General features: G+C 41.3%; 1 protein-coding gene across 9 annotated transcripts in view; it reads right to left on the bottom strand.

Moving 5' to 3' along the window:
* The window catches only part of PHACTR2 (phosphatase and actin regulator 2), a 94109-nt gene that overhangs the window by 6947 nt on the left and 66588 nt on the right, over nucleotides 1-20574 (bottom strand). For 3 of the 9 annotated variants that reach the window (XM_088666231.1, XM_035108834.3, XM_035108835.3), the window contains 9 exons: nucleotides 16436-16516; nucleotides 15279-15440; nucleotides 10636-10872; nucleotides 7239-7791; nucleotides 4985-5172; nucleotides 3106-3262; nucleotides 2062-2117; nucleotides 691-752; nucleotides 230-367 (listed from right to left, as the gene is read on the bottom strand). In XM_088666231.1, coding sequence (XP_088522357.1) covers nucleotides 230-367; nucleotides 691-752; nucleotides 2062-2117; nucleotides 3106-3262; nucleotides 4985-5172; nucleotides 7239-7791; nucleotides 10636-10872; nucleotides 15279-15440; nucleotides 16436-16516 — 1634 coding nt within the window. The remainder of the gene's footprint in view (nucleotides 1-229; nucleotides 368-690; nucleotides 753-2061; nucleotides 2118-3105; nucleotides 3263-4984; nucleotides 5173-7238; nucleotides 7792-10635; nucleotides 10873-15278; nucleotides 15441-16435; nucleotides 16517-20574) is intronic. The other 6 variants (XM_088666233.1, XM_035108836.3, XM_088666235.1 and 3 more) reach the window with 3 other exon arrangements.

The raw sequence follows: 20574 nt of genomic DNA, 5'->3' as shown, positions 1-20574 counted from the left end.
GGGCCAGACAGGAAGAGTCCCTGGGCCAAAGGAGAAAACTGGGCCACTGCATCTGGTCGGTGTATTTTTTTCTTCTAAATGGATATGCTCTATCCATGGGTATACATATATTTGGAAGCAACCTCTGTGGCAGGAATTAGCAGGAGTCTCTGCTGAAAAATATAAGAGCAAAGAAAATTTTTGAGATACAGAAACAAAGTTGCATTTATAATCCATATTTCTCTCTTGCCTTGTCTGCAGGGGTTAACCTTGCCCAGGGCTTGTCAGCACGACGATCATAATCTGGAGAATCTGTTACTTCCACATACTCATTAAAACGCAGGATTCTTCTTGCTTGCAGCTCAGCCACTGTTGGTCTCAGACTGAGCTGTAAAAGAAGGCTAGGTGAACAAACCAAAGGAAAGCAGAGCAAGGACTAATGTTGGAAAAGACACACCCTGCAGATAAGCAGGACCCAATTTGTTTTCAGGTTACCCAACTTTTCATGTTGGTGACACATTTTTTAGACATGCATCATTTCATGACACAGTAATTCAGTTTTCCTAGAAAACCGGTGGACTGTCCACTTCCTTTCCAGCCCCGGGAGGAGCATGGGGAGCGTTCGCACGGCACACCTACACACAGCAACCAACGTGTCATGCGTGACACACAGTTTGGAAATCTCTGGGTTATGGAAGACATTCTGCATACCTTTCTGCTGAGACTGCGCTTCAATTCTCTTTTAGCTTCTTGTTCCTCTTCTTCATTCTTTTCTGTTTTTAGATGAAAGAGAGAAAAAGGTAGGAATATTTAAAAGGAATGTTAACTATTGTATAGCACTAGGCTGGTTTGAGTACTGTACAAAAGCTTCCAACTTTATTCCTAACTCATTCTGGTTTCCTCCCCTTTTTACTTCTCAGATGTTACAGTCACTGTCCCAGATGAGGGACAGTAGATGGGCAGCCTTCATTATTACTAATCAAAGTAGAGAGAGCAAGAAACCCAAAGAAGCAATGGTTAAACTGAATGTGCCATGAATATAACCTTTGGCAGAGTGGTTGCTTTCAGACATCCTGCATAACAAGCATCCGTCATGATTTGTTTGAGGGGAGCTGATGTTTTATCAGAGGCAGTGTCAGTCCACATTTTCCAGTATATCTCCCGATCACTTTCCTTATTGAAAAAAGTCCAGTCTTTGGGGGAAAGCAGATTTGTTGCACAAGATCTCCCAATCCACTATAATTGGAAGCCCTGAATTTGCTGGCATGTGATTGAATCCCACCTGAATATACCAACAATCTGGAAGCACCAATCCTGTAAGGTACCCTCATAGCCCTTTGTCTTGATCTGTCAGCACCTTTTTTATATAGTACCATGCTACCTTCCTGTTTATTTAATTTCACAGGATTTTCGTCCACCTGACTGACTGTTGGTCGCACACAGTTCATTTTTGTGCTCTAATGTAATCCAACAGCATAAAACTGAATTTTCCATCATGTCCCTCTGGGGATTAGTTATGTTTATATAATTTTGTAGGCTTGCTAAGGAAATGAAAAAGAAAAGACAAACAGAGCTCTGGGATACTGGAATACTACAGAAAGCAGATTCTGTCTGCTGGTTTTACATGTAGCGATAATCATTAATATTCTTCAACTGGCACATAGAGAGCTATGACGTGTTTCTAGAAAGCTCGATTTGGCAAGATGGCAAAGCCCACAGACATTAAGGCTCCAGATCTGCAATTTATTAGATATACAATGGGTATTAATGAAACTCGCTGCAAAGGAGTGAAGATATTTAACCTTCTTGCTGTCATGCAAACTGCAAACTAGTTGCATAGGCAATTTGCCATGGTCACAAAACAAGATGCAAGCAGGTGTACAATGTTATAAGCTATCTTCATTCACCTGTCATGGCTCAGAATTCTGGGAATGTCTCCAAATTCATATGACCCAGATTTCAGGTGGGCATCTGATATGATCATGCACTATCTTAGAGTCTCCAAGAGAAAGAAATTATTTATATATCACACACACACACACACACACACACACACAGAGAGAGAGAGAGCGCTTTGCTTACGTCTTAGGATGTTTCTCTGTTCTAGTTCTTCTGAGGTAGGCCTCTGGCTAAGCCTCCTGCAAAAAAAGGGGGGGAATAATGCATATTTTTAGTCACTATGACAGAGAACTGAAATGCAACATCTAAATTTATTTTCAAACCAAAAATTTCAAATGCCAGTTTATACTAATGGTGGCTGTATCAAATGTGTTGTTGAATGGGGTTAACCTGGGTTTTGAAATAGATGCATATTTAGCATTTAGGTGTCAATATACTAATGTGCTTATCAGGTTGCATTAAACCTTTCACAAGATCAGCTGTGTAACTGAATTTTTTTATTTCATAAAACTGCTTGATTGTTCAAAAACAACCCTCAATACCATAAAGCAATAATCCATTAACAGTGGGAGACACTCATTTATTTCACCCTCCTCAGGCAATGAATGAGGGAATCTACTCAGATGATGGAAGAGGGGGGAAAAGGCTAGATTTCAGGCAAAAGGCTTAGAAAAACATGCTCAGTTAAAGCAAAATGCTCTTTATGTAAAGTAACTTCAGAAGCAGTGCATAAAAGTTGTATCAATGTAAGGTGTGAATTGATCAGAAAAATTACCCAACAAGATGTCTGACGTTCAGATTTTTCAAGCCAGCTAAGTACTTGTCATATAGCAAAATGAAGCAGAACCACCTGCAGTTAAAATGATTCATACCTGAAATGCTATTTGTTTGTTTTGCTTTATGTATTTGGCCTAGCTTCTATCCAAAACACATGAGTAAGCAGGATGGGAATGCGACCAAGATATCAAGTGATTAACAGCTGTATTATTTTTGTTGCGGCTTTGTGGGGGGAAGTGTTGAACAATAGCAAATTCCTTCTACTGAAAACAAATAAAGTCAGATCAAGTGTAATAGCTGTAGTGGGTTCATAATTATGAAGTGTGACTTATTTTATAATGTTAGGACATGCCTCAGTTCACAGAACATGAAAACATCTGGGTCAGACCCCAGACCTGCCTCCATTCCCTCTTCCCGCCTCCCAAAACGTGCTCAGATGACAACCGATACCTCACTAGCTTTGTGCCGATCTGATGTCTGATTTCCTGCCTCTCCTCTTCAGATGTTCTCGGCAAGATGTTTTTGTCTTCCAGTTCTTTTTTCGATGGCCTGTTGCCAAGTTTGATTGCAAGAGTATCCCTACGGCGTATTTTGCTTGCTAAAGAGCCTGGGATGGAATGGAAGAGGAGGATAAAGGGAGGGAGAGGTTCATTGATTCATTCATATTTGGGCTTAAACGTGCCAAATCCCAGCAAAAAGTTTTTTAATGCAACCCATGGACACTTTCTATCTTTATGTTCTTTCAATGGAGGAATTTTAATTAGCACCTGAAGCAAAATACTTTTGACTTACTTCATGCCCACAAGAATTTGAATAACTTAGAAAATAACAACCTGGCTGCTAGGGTGCAGTCAGAAAGTTTACAAACTTTCCCCAGTGCTTATGAAATAACTTGATATAAAATTTCAGCTTTAGCAAATTGCTGCATAGTAAGAATGCAGTTTCAGTTCTCTCATTAATGCCTTTGCATATTTTTAAAGATTGTCCTCAACTATCATCAACAAGCAATTATTTCTAAACAAATTTATAGCATGCATTTATCATGATATATTTATCACAGTTATTTTAGTGGTCTCCGACAAATCCAGCACAACAAGTTTCTGGATGATGATAATATGTACTCAAAAAACAAATGGAACAGATCAAAACCCTTTGACCCCTACATACATTGATTTATTTAAGTGGCACGTATACATAATTTATTATTTAAGATATATTTATGCCCCATCCTTTGCCAAAATAGTCTTCTAGGATAATACTAAGAGTCTTCTAGGATAATACTAAAATACAAGATACAATACACAAATAACAACAATGTAAAATAGACAGGACACCAGCAAGTAAAGCCCTCAATAAAGCATTAGGAAAAAGCAATTAATAGGAATCTCGGATACCGCTAAGAGCCAATAAAGGCCCAGGCATGTTAACCTGGTACCAAAATGACCTATATGGGGAAAAAACTATAATATGGGTGCCTATTCTGGGCCAGCACCTGGTTTGAGTGTCCTCTGCTCCAACCTCCTGCACCACCTTGTTGCTTCTGCCTGTGAACTTGCAGGAGGGCCGCAAAAACAGGGGCTGCCAAGCAGCCTGGTACTGAAGAGAGAAGTGTTAGGCCAAGCAGTTGCAGCTACCACAATGTTAACTTTCCCCAAATGCTTCTGGCCCACATATCAGAGCCCAGATACGGTACATTTGGGGGAAATGAAGGTGGCGATGGCTACAGCTGCCTCACACAGGCATGTCTTTCTTCATGCTCATTAAAAAAATTCTTTTAAAAAAATATGTAAAACTGCAATTAGACTGCATGAAAGTTCACAGAGCCTGGGGCTTCTGCATGAAATGGAGTACCTTATTTGATCTGGGAGGAGGTCCAAGGGATCAATTTAAGCAGACTCATCTTTGCTGAAACCTGAGAGAGATATGGAGGACTTTTGTCTGGGAATCTAAACCAGCTTCCCCACCCCACACCTCTGACCTTCAACATTAGCAGTACTGTATGCTACAATGCAAGACTGCTGCAGGTCAGTCTCTATCAGCACAGTCCCTTAACCTGCGATCACGGTATAATAGCGTGCTACACTGTAAGGTTCCTGCGCCTGCACATACATCCTGCTGCAACTGGTACTGTGGCTTCACCTCTGCAGTTCCAACAACTGAAGTAAGCAAGGTGGTATTCCTTAACTACAAAGATGTTTGTCTGGGTAACAGTTTGACTTGATGGAGGATCCAAAATAAAGTGAAAGTTGACTCTTCTGACAAGGTGGCAGAATTCTCTGCCCAACAAGTATGTTTCCTCCCCCTTGTAAACATATGCTTGATGGCTTACTTTCAGTACCATCATCATCATCTTCATCATCTGTGTAGAGTATTGGCCCATCCGAATCAGAGTCACTGGTGTGATTCTCTTTGTAGCTCTCACTTTCTGGAGTGTTTAGGGTTTCAGAAGGTTCATCTGTTGGGGCAGGACTTGGTTGGTCAGGGGTCTCTTTTTCCTGATCTTCTTTGGTAACAGAACTGTAGATCACAAGGGAGGGGAAAAAACCCTGTAGTACTTGACACAAACACTACAGAAACATGACACTGAGGCTGCTTACATGCATACAAACCTTAGGAAAAGGCTGTGTTCAGACATAACACTAAGCCACAGCTTGTTTTAACTGTGATGCTGACCAGCAGAGTAACTGTGCCTTGTTTTACATCATGTTAGTTTAATTTTCTAGTTGCTTTTGCTTTGCATTTCTGGAACTATGCAAGAATTAAACAGGATATTGGGTTTGGACATAACAAAAAACCATGGTTGAGGCAAGCTTAGATTCATAAATCAACTTCAAGCCATGGTTTCACATTTTGCTTTGCTGGCCACAAACCATTGGCTGATGTGGGTTCAAACATACACATAAATCACAGTTAATCTAAACAAACCATGCCACAAGCCAGGACACTATGTCAAGCTGGCAGACCATTAGAAAACAGTAACCAAAACTTAAACCTAAAAATGAGTTGTTTCTACAAAGCACACAGAAGGGGGAGATAATAAAACAACACTATGTAGATTAGGCTAGAAACTATCGTGGACCAAGAATTCTGCTTGGTGTTACAAATGGAGAAAGGAGGATACTAGAACAGTTGAGGGTAAGTGTAACATATATCCTAAGTGTAACATAGCACATATCCAACATATGCCTTCCTATGCAGACATTATGGGAAGTATAGGTAGTTTAATTAATATATTTAGAACTCCACTTGTACAGAGCTTTGGCTTCCTTAAAAGGTCAGCTATTTATAAATGGAATATAAATTTGTAGCTCAGAAAAACTATGCAGATAAATTTTAAAATATGCAGATTGTGGGCAAAATAATGTAATGCCAAATAATGGTTTCTCCATCCTTTGGGCCATGTAAGCCACCGCTGGTTTGAATGTGGCTTCCAATTCTGATTTAAAGGCAAACTGTAGTGTGTTCCCAGTTTGCCTGGTTTGGATGCAATAGCAAACTATGGTTTGCTGCAATCCTGGCAGTCAGTGAGAAAACTAAAGGGAAAGAGAGAGCTGGTGAGCTCCATGATTTGGTGGACTTTCCTTCATTGGAAGTTTTAAAGCAGACTTTGGGTGGCCATCTATCATGGACACTTTAGTTGAGATTCTTGCACTGCATGAGGCTGGACTAGATGACCCTTGGGTCCCCTTCCAACTCTACAATTCTATGGTTCTATAATCACTCCAGGGGGAAAGTGTTTTTCTGGGTGAAATACTTGATTAGTTTCTAAATGGCATCCTGGCCTTATGCTGCGGAATTGATTTTAAGTATATAATGAGAATTTTATTTATGCAAGATCTGGATTTATATATATATATCTATTAAAAAATGAGCACATATGAATAGAAAGAGCTTTAGATGAGAAAGGAAACATGGCACAGCTTAGCCCTTTTCTAAAGGAATATTCATTGCTTTCATTGTTGCACAGCAGAGCAGCAAGCAAAACGCAAGATCCCAATAGTACCATGTTTCAGTAAACAAGGTGGTTGGAAGCATTACCAAGGACAGCTCCTTCTGAAATTGTCCTAAGAATGCAGTCAAACTCAGAAATGGGGCCATGTCTACCATACTACACCATGTTGAACAATCAACTCATCCTAAAACAGAACTCTGAGCCTCGTGATATATTCACTCAACCTGAACCATGAATTATTTTTAACAACTCTTAGGAATGAACAAACAATATGAATAACATATCTCTAAATAAATGGTGAGCTGTAATTTTGGAGCCCTATTTTCAGGCTTTCAAATATATATTTGAAACTCAAAGCAGTCTAACCAAGTTATTTTGTATGCTTGGCAATTTTGCCGAAGCTTTTGCTGAAGGTTTCTTGTGTATTTTTTTAAATAAATGAACTGCATAAAATCCTGGCTCCCTCTCTTTCACTTCTGCTTGTGGTTATGAAAATATAATTAAAGAGAGAGAGAAAATTAGCAAAATCTTTCTGAGTTTCAAAGCCTAGTTCCAACTCCACCATCTCCCTAAATATTACTGCAACGTTGCTCCAAGTTATCATGAGCTACCTGAGAGCATGTGGTCTTACCATTCTGTGTCTTCTCCCTCAGTATCCAGGCTATTGTCTAGGACAGCACTGCTTGAAGAGCCTTCACTATCTGCTTCAGTTTTCATGTGAAGATCGTTAGAATCTGTGCCAGGGACAGACGGAGCTATTTCAGTGCTAACTGGCACATCTTGTGTGTCTGAGAAACCAGGGGGCTGAGAGCCTGGATACAGAGATGGGATGAAGGGAGGAGGGGGTGGCGGCAGCGGAACAGCAGGAGGGGGAGGAACAGTAGCTGTGCTTGGCTGTGTTGTGTCTCCAGCTTCAGAAATAACAGAGAGAGGCTCTTCTGGTTTAGAGTTTTCCACCTTTGCTTCTGAGTTGCCTACTGCCGTGTTTGAAGTGGAAGAAATGTCCCCATCAGCAGACGTCCGCACGGTCACCTGTTTTCCATGCTTCTTCTTGTCTCTGGGTGTCCCTGTGCCTGTTTTGCTTGACGTTGGCTCTTTAGAGGTTTTAGGGCGAGATGATGTGGATGAAGGAGATGACGACGATGCCTTGGAAGTGTGCACTTTTTTTACGTGCGAGGAACTAGCTGAAATGGGAAATAACATACATGTTATCATTGCAGAAATGGTTTCCTAAACACTTTTTTTGCAGTCAACATATGTTATGTTTCTGCAATGGGGTTCCACCCTATTACTGGAAAATCTGAAGCTAAAAAAGCAGTATTGGCAACTCTAAAGTGTAATAAGTACATAATTATTTACAGAACTAGGGGACACATTTGACAGTAGTTAAACAAGGGACCCAGGTGGCGCTGTGGTTAAACCACTGAGCCTAGGGCTTGCTGATCAGAAGGTTGGCGGTTCGAATCCCTGTGACAGGGTGAGCTCCCGTTGCTCGGTCCCTGCTCCTGCCAACCTAGCAGTTCGAAAGCACGTCAAAGTGCAAGTAGATAAATAAGTACCGCTACAGCGGGAAGGTAAACAGTGTTTCCGTGTGCTGCTTTGGTTTGCCAGAAGCGGCTTAGTCATGCTGGCCACATGACCTGGAAGCTGCATGCTGGCTCCCTCGGCCAATAACATGAGATGAGCGCCGCAACCCCAGAGTCGGTCACGACTGGACCTAATGTTCAGGGGTCCCTTTACCTTTAAACAAGAGATCTGACTGCTGGTTCATGTCCTTTCTCCCTTCCCCTGCCCATCTTGTACCAGCTTTAAGCATTATATTAGCCCTGTTTGCACACCATAGTAAACTATAGTTGATTATCTACCATGATTATGGTTCTTGCTTAATAGGAAGATGAAACAATGGGTTGATGCCTGTTAACATTGATAATGTTGGAATACTCAGATGTGGTTATTATTTTTATTTATTAAAATAAATAAAGATCTCAGGGCAGTTCGCAGCATAAAAGGCCAGGGGTACGAATTTGGGCAAGATTACATAGCTCACTCCTTGTTGCTTAGCCATAATAAAAGGATTGGGATCAATCATTAGCTCACTGGGAGATGGAAGGAGTCCAAAGAACAGTGGGAAAATTTCATCTCACGCATTCTCTGGTAAGAAAAAGTTGGACTTCTTTTTGTTTGTTTTTAGAGGTTCTCTTTATTTCCTTTTACAACTGATAACAAAACCCAATAAACTCCCTAAGCACACCACCCAACACTTTCAGATCTGATGTAAAGTGCTGAATTCCTGGGGGGCCACGAGCTGCTCAAATCCCTGCTACGGCTGAAACAAAATGCTAATCACATGCTGCCTGTTACTGTGCCTCTAAGATCAGGTGTGGGCAATTTGCCTCTGCATTTCAAGGGCTTTTTCAATGTAATCTGCCATCCTTGGAAACTTAATGTTAGAAAAGGTTTCTCAAACTCATTATTGCTAAGGTATTTTTGATATATTGGGAGGGGGAGGAAATCAGAATAGAAGCAAGTAAAGAGAATCCTGTTTTCACTGTGTCTTAAGTTGCAAGATTTCCAAGTCCTTGTATAAAGACTTTTAAATGCTAAACTGTGTTTGTTTTCCCCCCTCATTTGAAGGAAGCAGGGTTTTTTTTGGGGGGGGGGGATACCACTGAATGTGTGCACAGTGCATGGTAGTATGCATTTGGCATTGGGTGTAAGTGCCTTTTTAGGGTGCTGTACACACAACGCCATCCCTGTGTTGTCCCTGTCCAACCATCTGTTGATCTAAAGTACATTCTGAAGGAATGGTAGCAACCCGTTTTGTAATGAGAATGCGCTTCTCAAGTGCTTGTGTACGCATGTACAGAGAGAGTTGCTTTTCAAGTCACTTCGTACTGGGGGCACACCTACTGATCTCTGTGCCCCTCGCCCTCACCACGTTTAACTTGTCCAGGAATGAAATAAGCAAACTTAGAAGCAGTACAGCAACTTAGTTGTCTCTTTCTATTACCAATATATATCCTCTGTATATCAGTACATCAACAATGCACCAGTTTTTAGCCCCTCTTTGGAAAGAATGAGAAAATGACGCCATCGCATGAAAGGGTGTACAATTACAAGTCGCTATTTACAAAAGCACACTTTGGAAAAACGACCGCTGGGCATTTCAAAGGCTACATGTGTACACAGCTATATCCACCAAAGGCATTTTGGTAGTGATCATTATAAAGGCGATATGCAGTCATTAACCCCACAACCCTTGGCTTCATCATATACAGTCATACCTCAGTTTAAGTATGCCTCAGTTTGAGTATTTTCAGTTTAAGTACTCTGCGGACCTGTCTGGAATGGATTAATCCACTTTCCATTACTTTCAGTGGGAAAGTTCGCTTCAGGTTAAGTACGCTTCAGGTTAAGTACCGACTTCCGGAACCAATTGTGTTTGTAAACCGAGGTACCACTGTATTCTTGATTTAGCTGTCAATACTGACCAACCCTTTGAGGGGGGTTCCTTTTGGTTTTTTTGCTCTTGTGTTTTCAAATCGGTCTCGCTAACCAGGAGGGCTAGAAATGTACATGTATTCTAACCAACAATTTTCAAAATTTTAATAACAGAGCATGATAACCATGAAGTTTGCTCTACATGGGGCTGTGTGTTGCCCAGCCATGCATTACAACACCCAAGTCTTATTATCATCAGATGCAAAGCCAACGACTGTCATCTGCTTGTTTCCATGATGTTGGAGTGCTTGTTCAGCTGAATCCACACTAATGGGTAAAATGTCTGGAAGTTGCTGCTCCCTGTGCTTTTAATGCCGGTGGCTGTGGCAAGGAAGCATAGCCAGTGGCATTCATTCGGCAGTAGAGTGCGTTAGAAAACAAAGTCAGTGAAGAGTTAGCTACTGACAAGACACGCAATGTATTAGTATTTCTGACATCGAAAGCAAGCAGTAAGCTCCACAAATCCAAAGCTGGGCACCCGTACCCACAGCATGCATTACAGAACGACCAACCCGTGTGTTACTCACCAGCTTCTCGGTTTGCACTGCGGCTTGTTGGCTTGGGAGGCGGTGCAGAGGCCTGCTTAGCAGGAGCCTTGCCCTTTTTTTTAGCATGTGGGACTTCATTAGTCTTATGGCTAGTGGCAGCAGCAGTAGCATTTTTTGGAGGTATGGTTGCTTTTTTAGCTTTAGGCTTAGATTTAGGAGGTGGCGGTGGTGGGGCACGGGGTGCCGATGTTTTGGAACCTTTAGGAAGAGGTTTCTCTATGGGTGAGAAAGTGAACAGAAAGCAGCTGACAAACAGACAACAACTGGCAGGATGCCAAACAAACAAACAAACAAACAAAGACATCTCTTCGAACTGCTCCACCTCTTGAGAATCAGGAACATTTCTGTTTTATTTGTTTTTTTAAAGAAAGGAATTGCATCCAAATTATATCAAGTCTGTCTAGTACATCTCCCAGGTCCATTGTGTGGCCCGGAGTGGCTCTCAAAATGCAGAAACAAGGGAATAGCTTTTTTAAAATAATTCAATTCCCATTGAAGGAGGATAGTGTCACTACAATCATTTTACAGATACTTCTCAAGCAACCATAACTTAATTTATTCCAATTCACCAGCCCATATTTTGATCTCTACCCCATTCTCAAGAGATAAACAGTGTTTTTATTAGAAACAATTAGTATGTAAAAAGCAACAGTATGTGAGACAGTTGTGCATGTCACATGTGACCAGGGCTGCCAAGAGGCAGGTGCAGGGGTTACTGATATAACAAGATCACAGCTAGCAGGAACCCCGGACTTGATGAGTTTTCTTTAAAAAAAAAAAAAGCAAGAGTCTCTAGCTCTCCTAGAAAGTAAGTTATGAAGTAAATATGCTTCTAAGTGACTTCTTTGAGATGAGGTAGCCTTGCTGCTCCTGCCTTTCAATGTTTGTAGCCAATGAGTGAAGTAACAGCTGTAATCACTGGGCAACAGGAATCTCTAGGATCCTAAGGAGCTGTTGTTCTCCTCTCCTCTTTAGCGCACTTTTCCAGCTTCCGTCTCATTTACTAGTCCTTGGAATCTCCATAGTTTGCCCTTCCTTTCCCCCTAGAAACCAGGATGCCTCATTCTTGTGATGAGTCTGTCTGAGATCAGGTAGTTCCTAGCAGCTCTTTTCTGCAAATACCAACACACAGTAAGTGTAGGTGGATGTTGAAGAACCCCCCCCCCAAAAAAAGGCAAATGTAAAAACTCTGCAGAGGCTTAGGTAGTTTTCCCTGCATGCGCTAAACTCCTGGCACTCATTAATAATTCACTGTATAAGTAACTTATTAATATTAATTAGATTTATATACTGCCCTTCTTCTGAGGATCATAGAATCATAAAATTGTAGAGTTGGAAGGGAGCATGAGGACCATCTAGTCCAACCCCCTGCAGGAATATTTCACCCAATGTGGGGCTCAAACCCACAACCCTGGGATTAAGACTCTCATGCTCTACCGACTGAGCTATCCAACCTCAGGCTCACACAGCAATTTGCAATACAAAACTACAAAAATACATACCATAGTAGCAAACAAAAACAACAGTCCCCCTAGTTTAAAGCCCATGGATTGTTGATTTAGCCTGAGAGATGAGAAATGTTTTCACTTGGCATCTAAAGATATGTAACCAATGGCATACATGTCTACTCAGAAGTAAGTTTATTTGTGTTTAATGGGGATTACTCCCAGGTACAGGATTGCAGTCTAGGCTTTGGTTTAGGGATGGCATTGAGGAAAGCAGGGTTCTTGTGCCTTCAACAGCTGTGTGGAAGGCAGAAATTAAACAAGTTAAACCTCTTGCAGTATAAAAATACAATTATGGGGAAAGCTTCACTTGTTCACATTCTGTCTGTCAGATATTTTATTACATGTGTGGCAGCTGATTTATTTTTGCACTCTGCTTCATTTGTAAAAGAGGGCATAAATTTACATATTAGACAAAGCATATGCAAATTTGATGCAAATCTGTGTCCTTTCTGCATGTGGGGCAGAGGGGCCAGTCCACATACAGAGGACTGGGTCCAGAAAACCCTGCTGGCTCACCTAGTTAGTATAGCATGTAAGCATGGTATGTAATCATGCCAATTTTGTCACTTTTTGACTCAACTTCCCCTTTCACATTATCATTGGTAACCCCCTAGATCAGGCATCCCCAAACTGCGGCCCTCCAGATGTTTTGGCCTACAACTCCCATGATCCCTAGCTAACAGGACCACTGGTCGGAGAAGATGGGAATTGTAGTCCAAAACATCTGGAGGGCCGAAGTTTGGGGATGCCTGCCCTAGATTAACTACGGTAGCTCTTCTGCTACCAGTTCTAAGCCAAATTACTATTCTAAAATGGTATGTGCTCAGCTATTACAACATCTGTGTAGGACAGAAATCATTTATACTCAGTGTTGCTTGATACATGCTGGGTAATTTTAGTGTTTATTTCTTCTTCTTTTGACAACATGGTATTTCTTAAAGCAGATGACAGATTGATAAAAGATTTAGGGCAAGATCACTTATACAGCATGCACTCAATAATCATTTACCCAAAATACAAGCAGATGAAAACCTGTCAGCATGTTCGTATTATCTTGGTACAAGAGAAATACCTCCTTCTAAACATGCCTCTTGGAGGGTTGACACCCCATCATTAATACTAATAGCAATACTCAAGATGTAGAAAGCATCTGTAAGGCGACAAACTTCGGAAGCATTTAACATTTCTAGAATTGTTTATCAGGAACAGCTTTGCTTCCAAAAACACTCTTAACTCTTTCTGAGCTCAGTGTACCAGTCTACTATGGTCTAATCATCAAGGCATTCAGCATTTCATTATTACAGTTCTGCTCATTTTCTGTTCTTGTTAAAAGTCCCATTCCTGAACATGAAAAGAAATCAGAAATACGATCCCACCACTAGTTATGTATATTTAAGTCCTACTGAGATGAATATGGGCCAAGATCAATATAATTTTGAGCACAGAAGAACCATGAGCAGTATTGCAAACCCGGGTTTTGTATGAGTACCGGTAGTTTTAATGCTTTGTATTTATAGAGAAAAGGTAAAACAAACAAACTCAAAAACCTCAAGCAGGCAAAGGGCACATAAACCTAACTGCTACAACCTAGACCAAGTGAAAAAATCCACCCATCTTCATGCATCTATCATGTGAAAAGTCACTTGTCCTTTATTCTCAGAAAAATACGCTCTATTTGTATCTAGCAACATTTTTTTTGTAGGAAATGCACTTGTTTCTTATTTCACATGGCTAGAAAGAATCCTGGATTAGGCTGCTAGGTTTATTTCACAAACAAAGAGCATTTGCCTTTTAAGATTTTAGACACAGCCTTCATTCATTTCAGAAAGACTGCAAGGAGCTCCTTCATACTGATAAGATACAGATGAGCAACAAGACCTCATAAATGCACATATGTACGCGATCACATACTTTATCAATTAATCTGGAATTACCACCAAACTCTTCCCCTGTATTCATAAATCACCAGTGTTTATTAGGCGCTGTGGGTTAAACCACAGAGCCGAGGGCTTGCCGATCAGAAGGTCGGAGGTTCAAATCCCCGCGATGGGGTGAGCTCCCATTGCTTGGTCCCAGCTCCTGCCAACCTACGGTAGCAGTTCAAAGCACGTAAAAGTGCAAGTAGATAAATAGGTACCGCTACAGCGGGAAGGTAAATGGCGTTTCCATTTGAGCTGCTCTGGTTTGCCAGAAGCAGCTTAGTCATGCTGGCCACATGACCTGGAAGCTCCCTTGGCCAATAACATGAGATGAGCGCCGCGAACCCCAGAGTCAGTCACAACTGGACCTAATGGTCAGGGGTCCCTTCACCTTTTATTAGCATGCATAGGGGGAAAAAACTAATCACCCCTTCTGTTACCCTGACTGCAGGTACAACAGGGAGGTGATATATGTTGTCTATAGTTTAAGAGTTAAAGATAAATCTGTCATGTTTCTTCATCCAAGGAAATGTATGGTTAAAAATGTTTAAAACTGTCTTGCATTGTTTATTTTCCTTTGTAGAAAAAGTTGATAAGTCAACTTTTGGTGGTAGCGGTGAGCTTCTGTTAAAATAGAACTAATATTTGTTCACCATCATCTTGTAATCTGTAACTGTTCCATTCTACACACACAGGAAGTTTAGCTATAAACATGCAGAAAAACTTATATACATGCTTTTGTACATCCTGCCCTTCTTTGAAGGAGCTCAGGGTGGTACACAAGCCCCCCACAGCACACCTGCTCTAACATTAGCCTCACAAATTTGGGATGGAGGTAAGCTAAGATTCACTGAATGGCCTTCTCGTGCAATTATAATTGCCTCTCATTAAGCCACAGACAAGGTACCATTCATGTCTGGTAAAAACAAATAAAATCTGCTCCTCTTCCAAACCTACCACCTTTTCCTCCACTTTCAACAGGGCCAACTTTATGTTCCATTTAAAATTTGTATTTCTGATTGAAAAGATGCCACTTAACAAAATTAACTGCCATCTTGTTTCTGCAAAGCCTTTCTCTACATTGGTGTCCTTGTTGCTATAGGCAGAGTCATTTTCACTATAACCATTTACATAAATAATCTACTCATGTTTTTAAAATGAGAAATCAATCCCGATGAGTTGCATTTTAAATTACCCTTTTTGCCATCTTTTCTCTCTTCTGTAGCTGGTGGTGCTTTTGCCGATGTGGAGCTATTCTCTTCTGCGGTCTTTGTGACATTTTCTCCCTGTATCGCTTCTTCAGTGATTACTATTGTGTGGCCGTTTGAGGTTTCATGATTTACTGTTATCTCTCCATCTGAAATAAACGATAACAAAGTTATCACCTAACATTGACAATGTATGTAAGCGCTTCCCATTTACAGGGTTGCAGCATACAGCAATGAGTCGCATGCTTGATGTGCATAAAATGTGATGAAGCTATATTGGAAAGGGAGGAAGGAATCTACATTAAAAAGCACTTGAATGCCGAGAATACTTACATTACCAGAATACTAATTTTCACCTCTTCCACCTCTATATCTTTCGAGAGGTGTGATGACCAGAACTATACACCGTATTTCAAGTGTGGTCGCCCCATAGATTTCTGTAGCAGTGTTATTATGGTATCAACAGTTTTACTGGGAGTACTTGACACCTTCTTTAGGGCATGCCAATCAGTCTTTGAAGCATGTCTTCCTCCCCTGACATCTAGACTCAACAGCACAACACTTAGATGCATGGCAGGGTCCCCCCACCCCAGCCACCTGACACAAATACTTGGATTCAAGTATGCTTCCATGTTCTCTCCTGAATATTCAGTTCATTTCCCCAAACAACGAGACACAAATGAATTATGGTTTGTGCTTATAATGGAGGACCCTGGGGTTTTGCCACAAACAGGTTATGAGTCAGGCTTGAAAGGATGTGTCCCTGCCATGGTACTAAAGGCTGTATCAATCACGGCATACAGTTTCGAAACAATGAGAGCAGCAACAGAACAATAATGCTAATCATTTAAATGACATACAGTAGAACCTCTACTTACGGACGTAATCAGTTCCGGAGGTCTGTCCGTAAGTCGATCTGGGTAGCTGGTAGAAGCACTGTTGTGCGCAGGCACATTTGGCGATAGCGCACTTCTGTGCGTGCGCAAATGGCAGAAGCTGCTTCTGTGCATGCACGAATCACAGCAAACCCAGTATTTACTTCCGGGTTTGCCGTGGTCACAACTTGGATCAGGCCCAAGTAGTCATAAATAGAGGTTCTACTGTACAAAAGTTATTACCGGCTGCCTATATTAATTGCCATCACCTTGTTCAGTTATTTCCTTCAGGACACCCCTTCTTATCAACTCCTCTCTGCTTTGCCTTGTTGATATCTTTCTTTCCAGCACTTCAAAAAAGAAAAAGACAAAATTTAGACATTAAATTCAATTATAGCAAATATGTTTTTTTAAAATAAACAAACACCAGAAAAAGGTTAAAAAGAACAAAAGCGAAGACCTTAGTCTTTGTCTTCAGCAGTAGCTTTTCAAAATATTGTTAGTCGTTAGAAAGAAAAGGAGCACTGTACAAGTCGGTGACGCTGCTTGATCTTTTGTTAACAAGTGCAGCTACATTTTTTTTATTAGTAACAAGAATAGCAATGAACCTCCAGAACAGAAATATATTATGAAAATTTGTTATGGCAGAGTCACACTCACATGTACTCTAAGGCATTGTTTTGTATGACAAGCAATCATTCTTCCCATCCAAGTTTTGGATGAAATACAATGTAGCCCTAAGGCGATTTTTCTGTTAGTGCAAGGATTTCCCCAGGCCTCTATAAAAGATTTGGCGAAGGCAGGGGCAGGAGAGATAGGGTAAGTCCTGCTGCCCAAGTGGAAATCCCAGTGCTGACAGGAATTCTTAGTAAAACACCACCCTGAAATTGGGGAAATGTATCTATTCTTATATAAAGCTATGCATGTTATAGTTCCTGGAAACATGAGTGCACAAAATGTTGCATAACTTACAGGCTGATATATCAGGAAATCCCCTTGTACAGAAACCACTGGCTAGTCATCTGAGAGCACATGCTATGATGAATACAAAGAGCGACCTTCAAAGTGGGGTCTCCAACCTGTATATAATGGCTGCTGTTCAGCTTCCCTCACGTGGTTCAGGTTGGGGAAGAGCCATAGCTCGATGGAAAAGCTTCCAGGCCTCAGGTTCAATCCCAGGCATCTCCAGGTAGGGCTCAGAGAGAACCATGTCTGAAATCCCAGAGGGCCACTGGCTCTGTCAGAATACATAATACTGAGCAAGATGGACCAATAGTCCTACTCAATGTCAAGCAGCTTCCTTCAGTCTGAAGACTTCCAGTTTCGGCCAGGTCTTACTGGCTTCTTTACAAGGGGATTTTCCAGGGGCGTACCCAGGATCAAAACTAGGGGGGGCAAGAGAGGGGAAGAGAGAGGGAAGGAAGGAGGGAGGGAGGGGAGAGAGAGAAGGAAGGAAGGAAGGAAGGTGGGTGTGGGCGGGGGAGAGAGAGAGAGAGAGAGATGGAAGGAAGGAAGGAAGGGGTGAGAGAGAGAGAAGGGAGGGAGCGAGGGAGAGAGAAAGGAAGAAAGAAAGAGGGGGGGAAGGATGGAAGGAAGGAGCTCCCATCCGTCCGCCCCCCCCCAGCTCAGGCTGCTCCTCCCCCCTCCCACATTCCTGTCGCTGGCTGCAGGCACAGAGGGGGCGAAAACAGCCCGTTTTCCATAACCCGCAGCGACTTTTCCCCTTCAGTTTTCAGAGGGAAAAAGTGCGGGTTATGGTCCGTAAAATACGGTAATTTTTTTTCTCCTGGGGGGGCAGCTTCCCCCCTGCCCCTCACTGGGTACGCCCATGGGACTTTCCATAACTTATTGGATGCTGTGATGCATCAGGCTGTAAACTATGTAACTTTCTGTGCAAGCATATTTTGCAGTTTCCAAGAAGTGTGCTATAAGCTGCTTTTCTTGTTTATAAAACTTATTTCTGCTGACAGAAAGATGCAGAAACAAAAACAAATAACCCTTGAAGGTAACCTGGTACTTCTGAGCATCTGTGGCTCCAATGGAGAGGGTGCAATACTTGCACGGGAAAAGCACACATAATCCAAGAGATCCCTAAGATGTAGAACATCAGAGGTCCCTGACTGTCAACCAAGGCAGGTCTGCAGCCATGCTTCACAGACCACATCTATCTAAAACCACAATAATGGAATCCCAAAGAACCCAATTTTGCCACAATTCATTCTTTGAGACTAAAATCCTCAGTGAATTTAAGTGCAGCATATCACCCCCTGGCTTGCCAATTGTTCATACTGACTTTCCGAAGCATTTGCTAATACCCTATCCTTTAAAAATATAATTGTTAAACCTATCTTCTGAATGTGACCCTTAAAATGTTTGCTTCTTCCACTTGTTTAATCCTTCCCCCCTTTTATCTCCCATTGCTGGGAGAGAATTACTGTATATTCCTGCGAATAAGACTACTTTTTAACCCAGGAAAATCTTCTCAAAAGCCAGGGGTCGTCTTATATGCCGGGTCATATTTCTTATACGGCGAGTATATCCCAAACTCTATATTTTAACTAGAAAAGTTGGGGGTCGTCTTATACGCCCAGTCGTTTTATAAGCCGGAATATACGGTAAGCATTTTACTTTCCTCAAGTGCTACCTATAATCTAGGTCAGGTGGAGTCACTTCCTCTTGCCATTTCTACCTTCAGTCCTGCCATCCACACTTCCAATCTCTGTGTATTCATCATCTGCCTCACAAAGCAGCATTTTTGAGATTTAACTATGGCTCAGATTTATCTGCTCCCTTAAGCCACTATCTCCTCCTTACTCAGAACAGTATACCAGTGAACTAGACAAACATTAAGCGATTAAACAAGCAGAATATTTTCGTATCAGGCCCCGAGCAGGCACACTTGGCTTGTGGAGCTACAGCTATCCTATCTGTCCTGCTTATTGCTACAGTCATCATTTTTTCATGTATCTTGCTTGGTCTGTTTCTCTTCATCTTCCCTTTTCTTTAGCTTCTTTGTATGCATGGAATGTTCCTCCTGCTAAAATCCTATGTGCCTTTCTTATTTCAAAAAGCCTGTAAAAACCAATCCTTTTTTGCTTTGCCTCCTTAATTTTTACCTTCTATATTTTGCTTCATTTTTTTAAAGGCAAAGTAGTAATTACCAACTTTAGCAGCGTGCAAATTTAAGAATGTTCCACACTGCCTTAAGCAAATTACAACTCCTTCTGCACAATCACATATTGTTCCCCTCCTCACCACCAACCTGTTCTCTTCCTTGGCCTCTGCCTGGTTTCAGTGTGAGCCAATTGGATAGAGACCTGCTGTTTTTAGTTTTTGCAAAGCATTAAATATTCTTTAAATCAGGAATGGAGAACCTGTGACTGTCCAGATGTTCAAACAAAACCTGGAGGGCCAAAGGTTCCCCATCCCACCTTTAAACACAATGGCCTTGATCCAAAGAACTTTCTGCAAAGCAGCAGGTCGCTTGCATGATGCTGCCTGCCTGTTTGGAAAAAAGAAACCCCCTCAAAAATAGATGCATAAATATATTCAGTTGCAGATGTTTTCAGTTATAAATGTATTAAGTCACAGGCAATACTTTAAAAGCACAAAATAGCTTTTTCTTTATTATTGCATTCACAAAATAGGGCTTGTTTTGAAAAACTCAATAAAAATTATAAGTTTAAAAAATCATGGAAAATATTGCAGTTCAACAAATACAATGTACTTCAGCTTTATAGGGGACATTCTCTTCTAATATATGGATGCACCCTTGGTTTTGTTTTTACATCCTCTTTCCAATCACATACTTTTTAATATAGCAAAAGAAATAAATGCAGAATGTTTATGATCATGTTTGATCTCAGGGAGTCAGTGAGAGAGATGTCAGTTTTCCTACTTTGTAGAGAAACTTATTCATGAATATGCAATGCATAGTCAGATAACATATTGTAGCACCTCCATATGCAACTGTATTTTCTTAAGCTGCTAGATAAAAGGCGTTGAATTCCTTAAGGATCAGTTTAGGGTGCTTTTTTGTCCTATATTCGTTGGGTTTCTAAGCAACCCTCCTCACCCCATTTTTTGCTTTTTCTGAACACCAGGGCTTGAACCACCTTCATGCTGCTCTGATAATTACCGTAGTCTAATCTGGCAGGGCTAATCATGCACATGGAAGGTAGTGTCTTAATAAGCACCACTGCCAGATCGGGACATCCCATTGCCGACAACCCCCTCTATTGGCAAACATACTGAAGGAAATGAGTTTGCCAGAAAATTCTGAGTTGGAAAATTTTCTGGAAATTAGGGTAATTCACATTGGGGATGGGGACGGGACTGAATTTGCACTGGAAAACTTTCTGATGCCCTAGATCTTTCTGTTATGTTTGCCAAAAGACTATGTAATTTG

Source organism: Zootoca vivipara, chromosome 3 (assembly GCF_965207765.1).
Source record: "Zootoca vivipara chromosome 3, rZooViv2.hap1.1, whole genome shotgun sequence".
NCBI lineage: Eukaryota > Metazoa > Chordata > Lepidosauria > Squamata > Lacertidae > Zootoca > Zootoca vivipara.
Note: the sequence above shows the minus strand (reverse complement) of the source record. Positions and strands in the feature narration are given on the sequence as shown.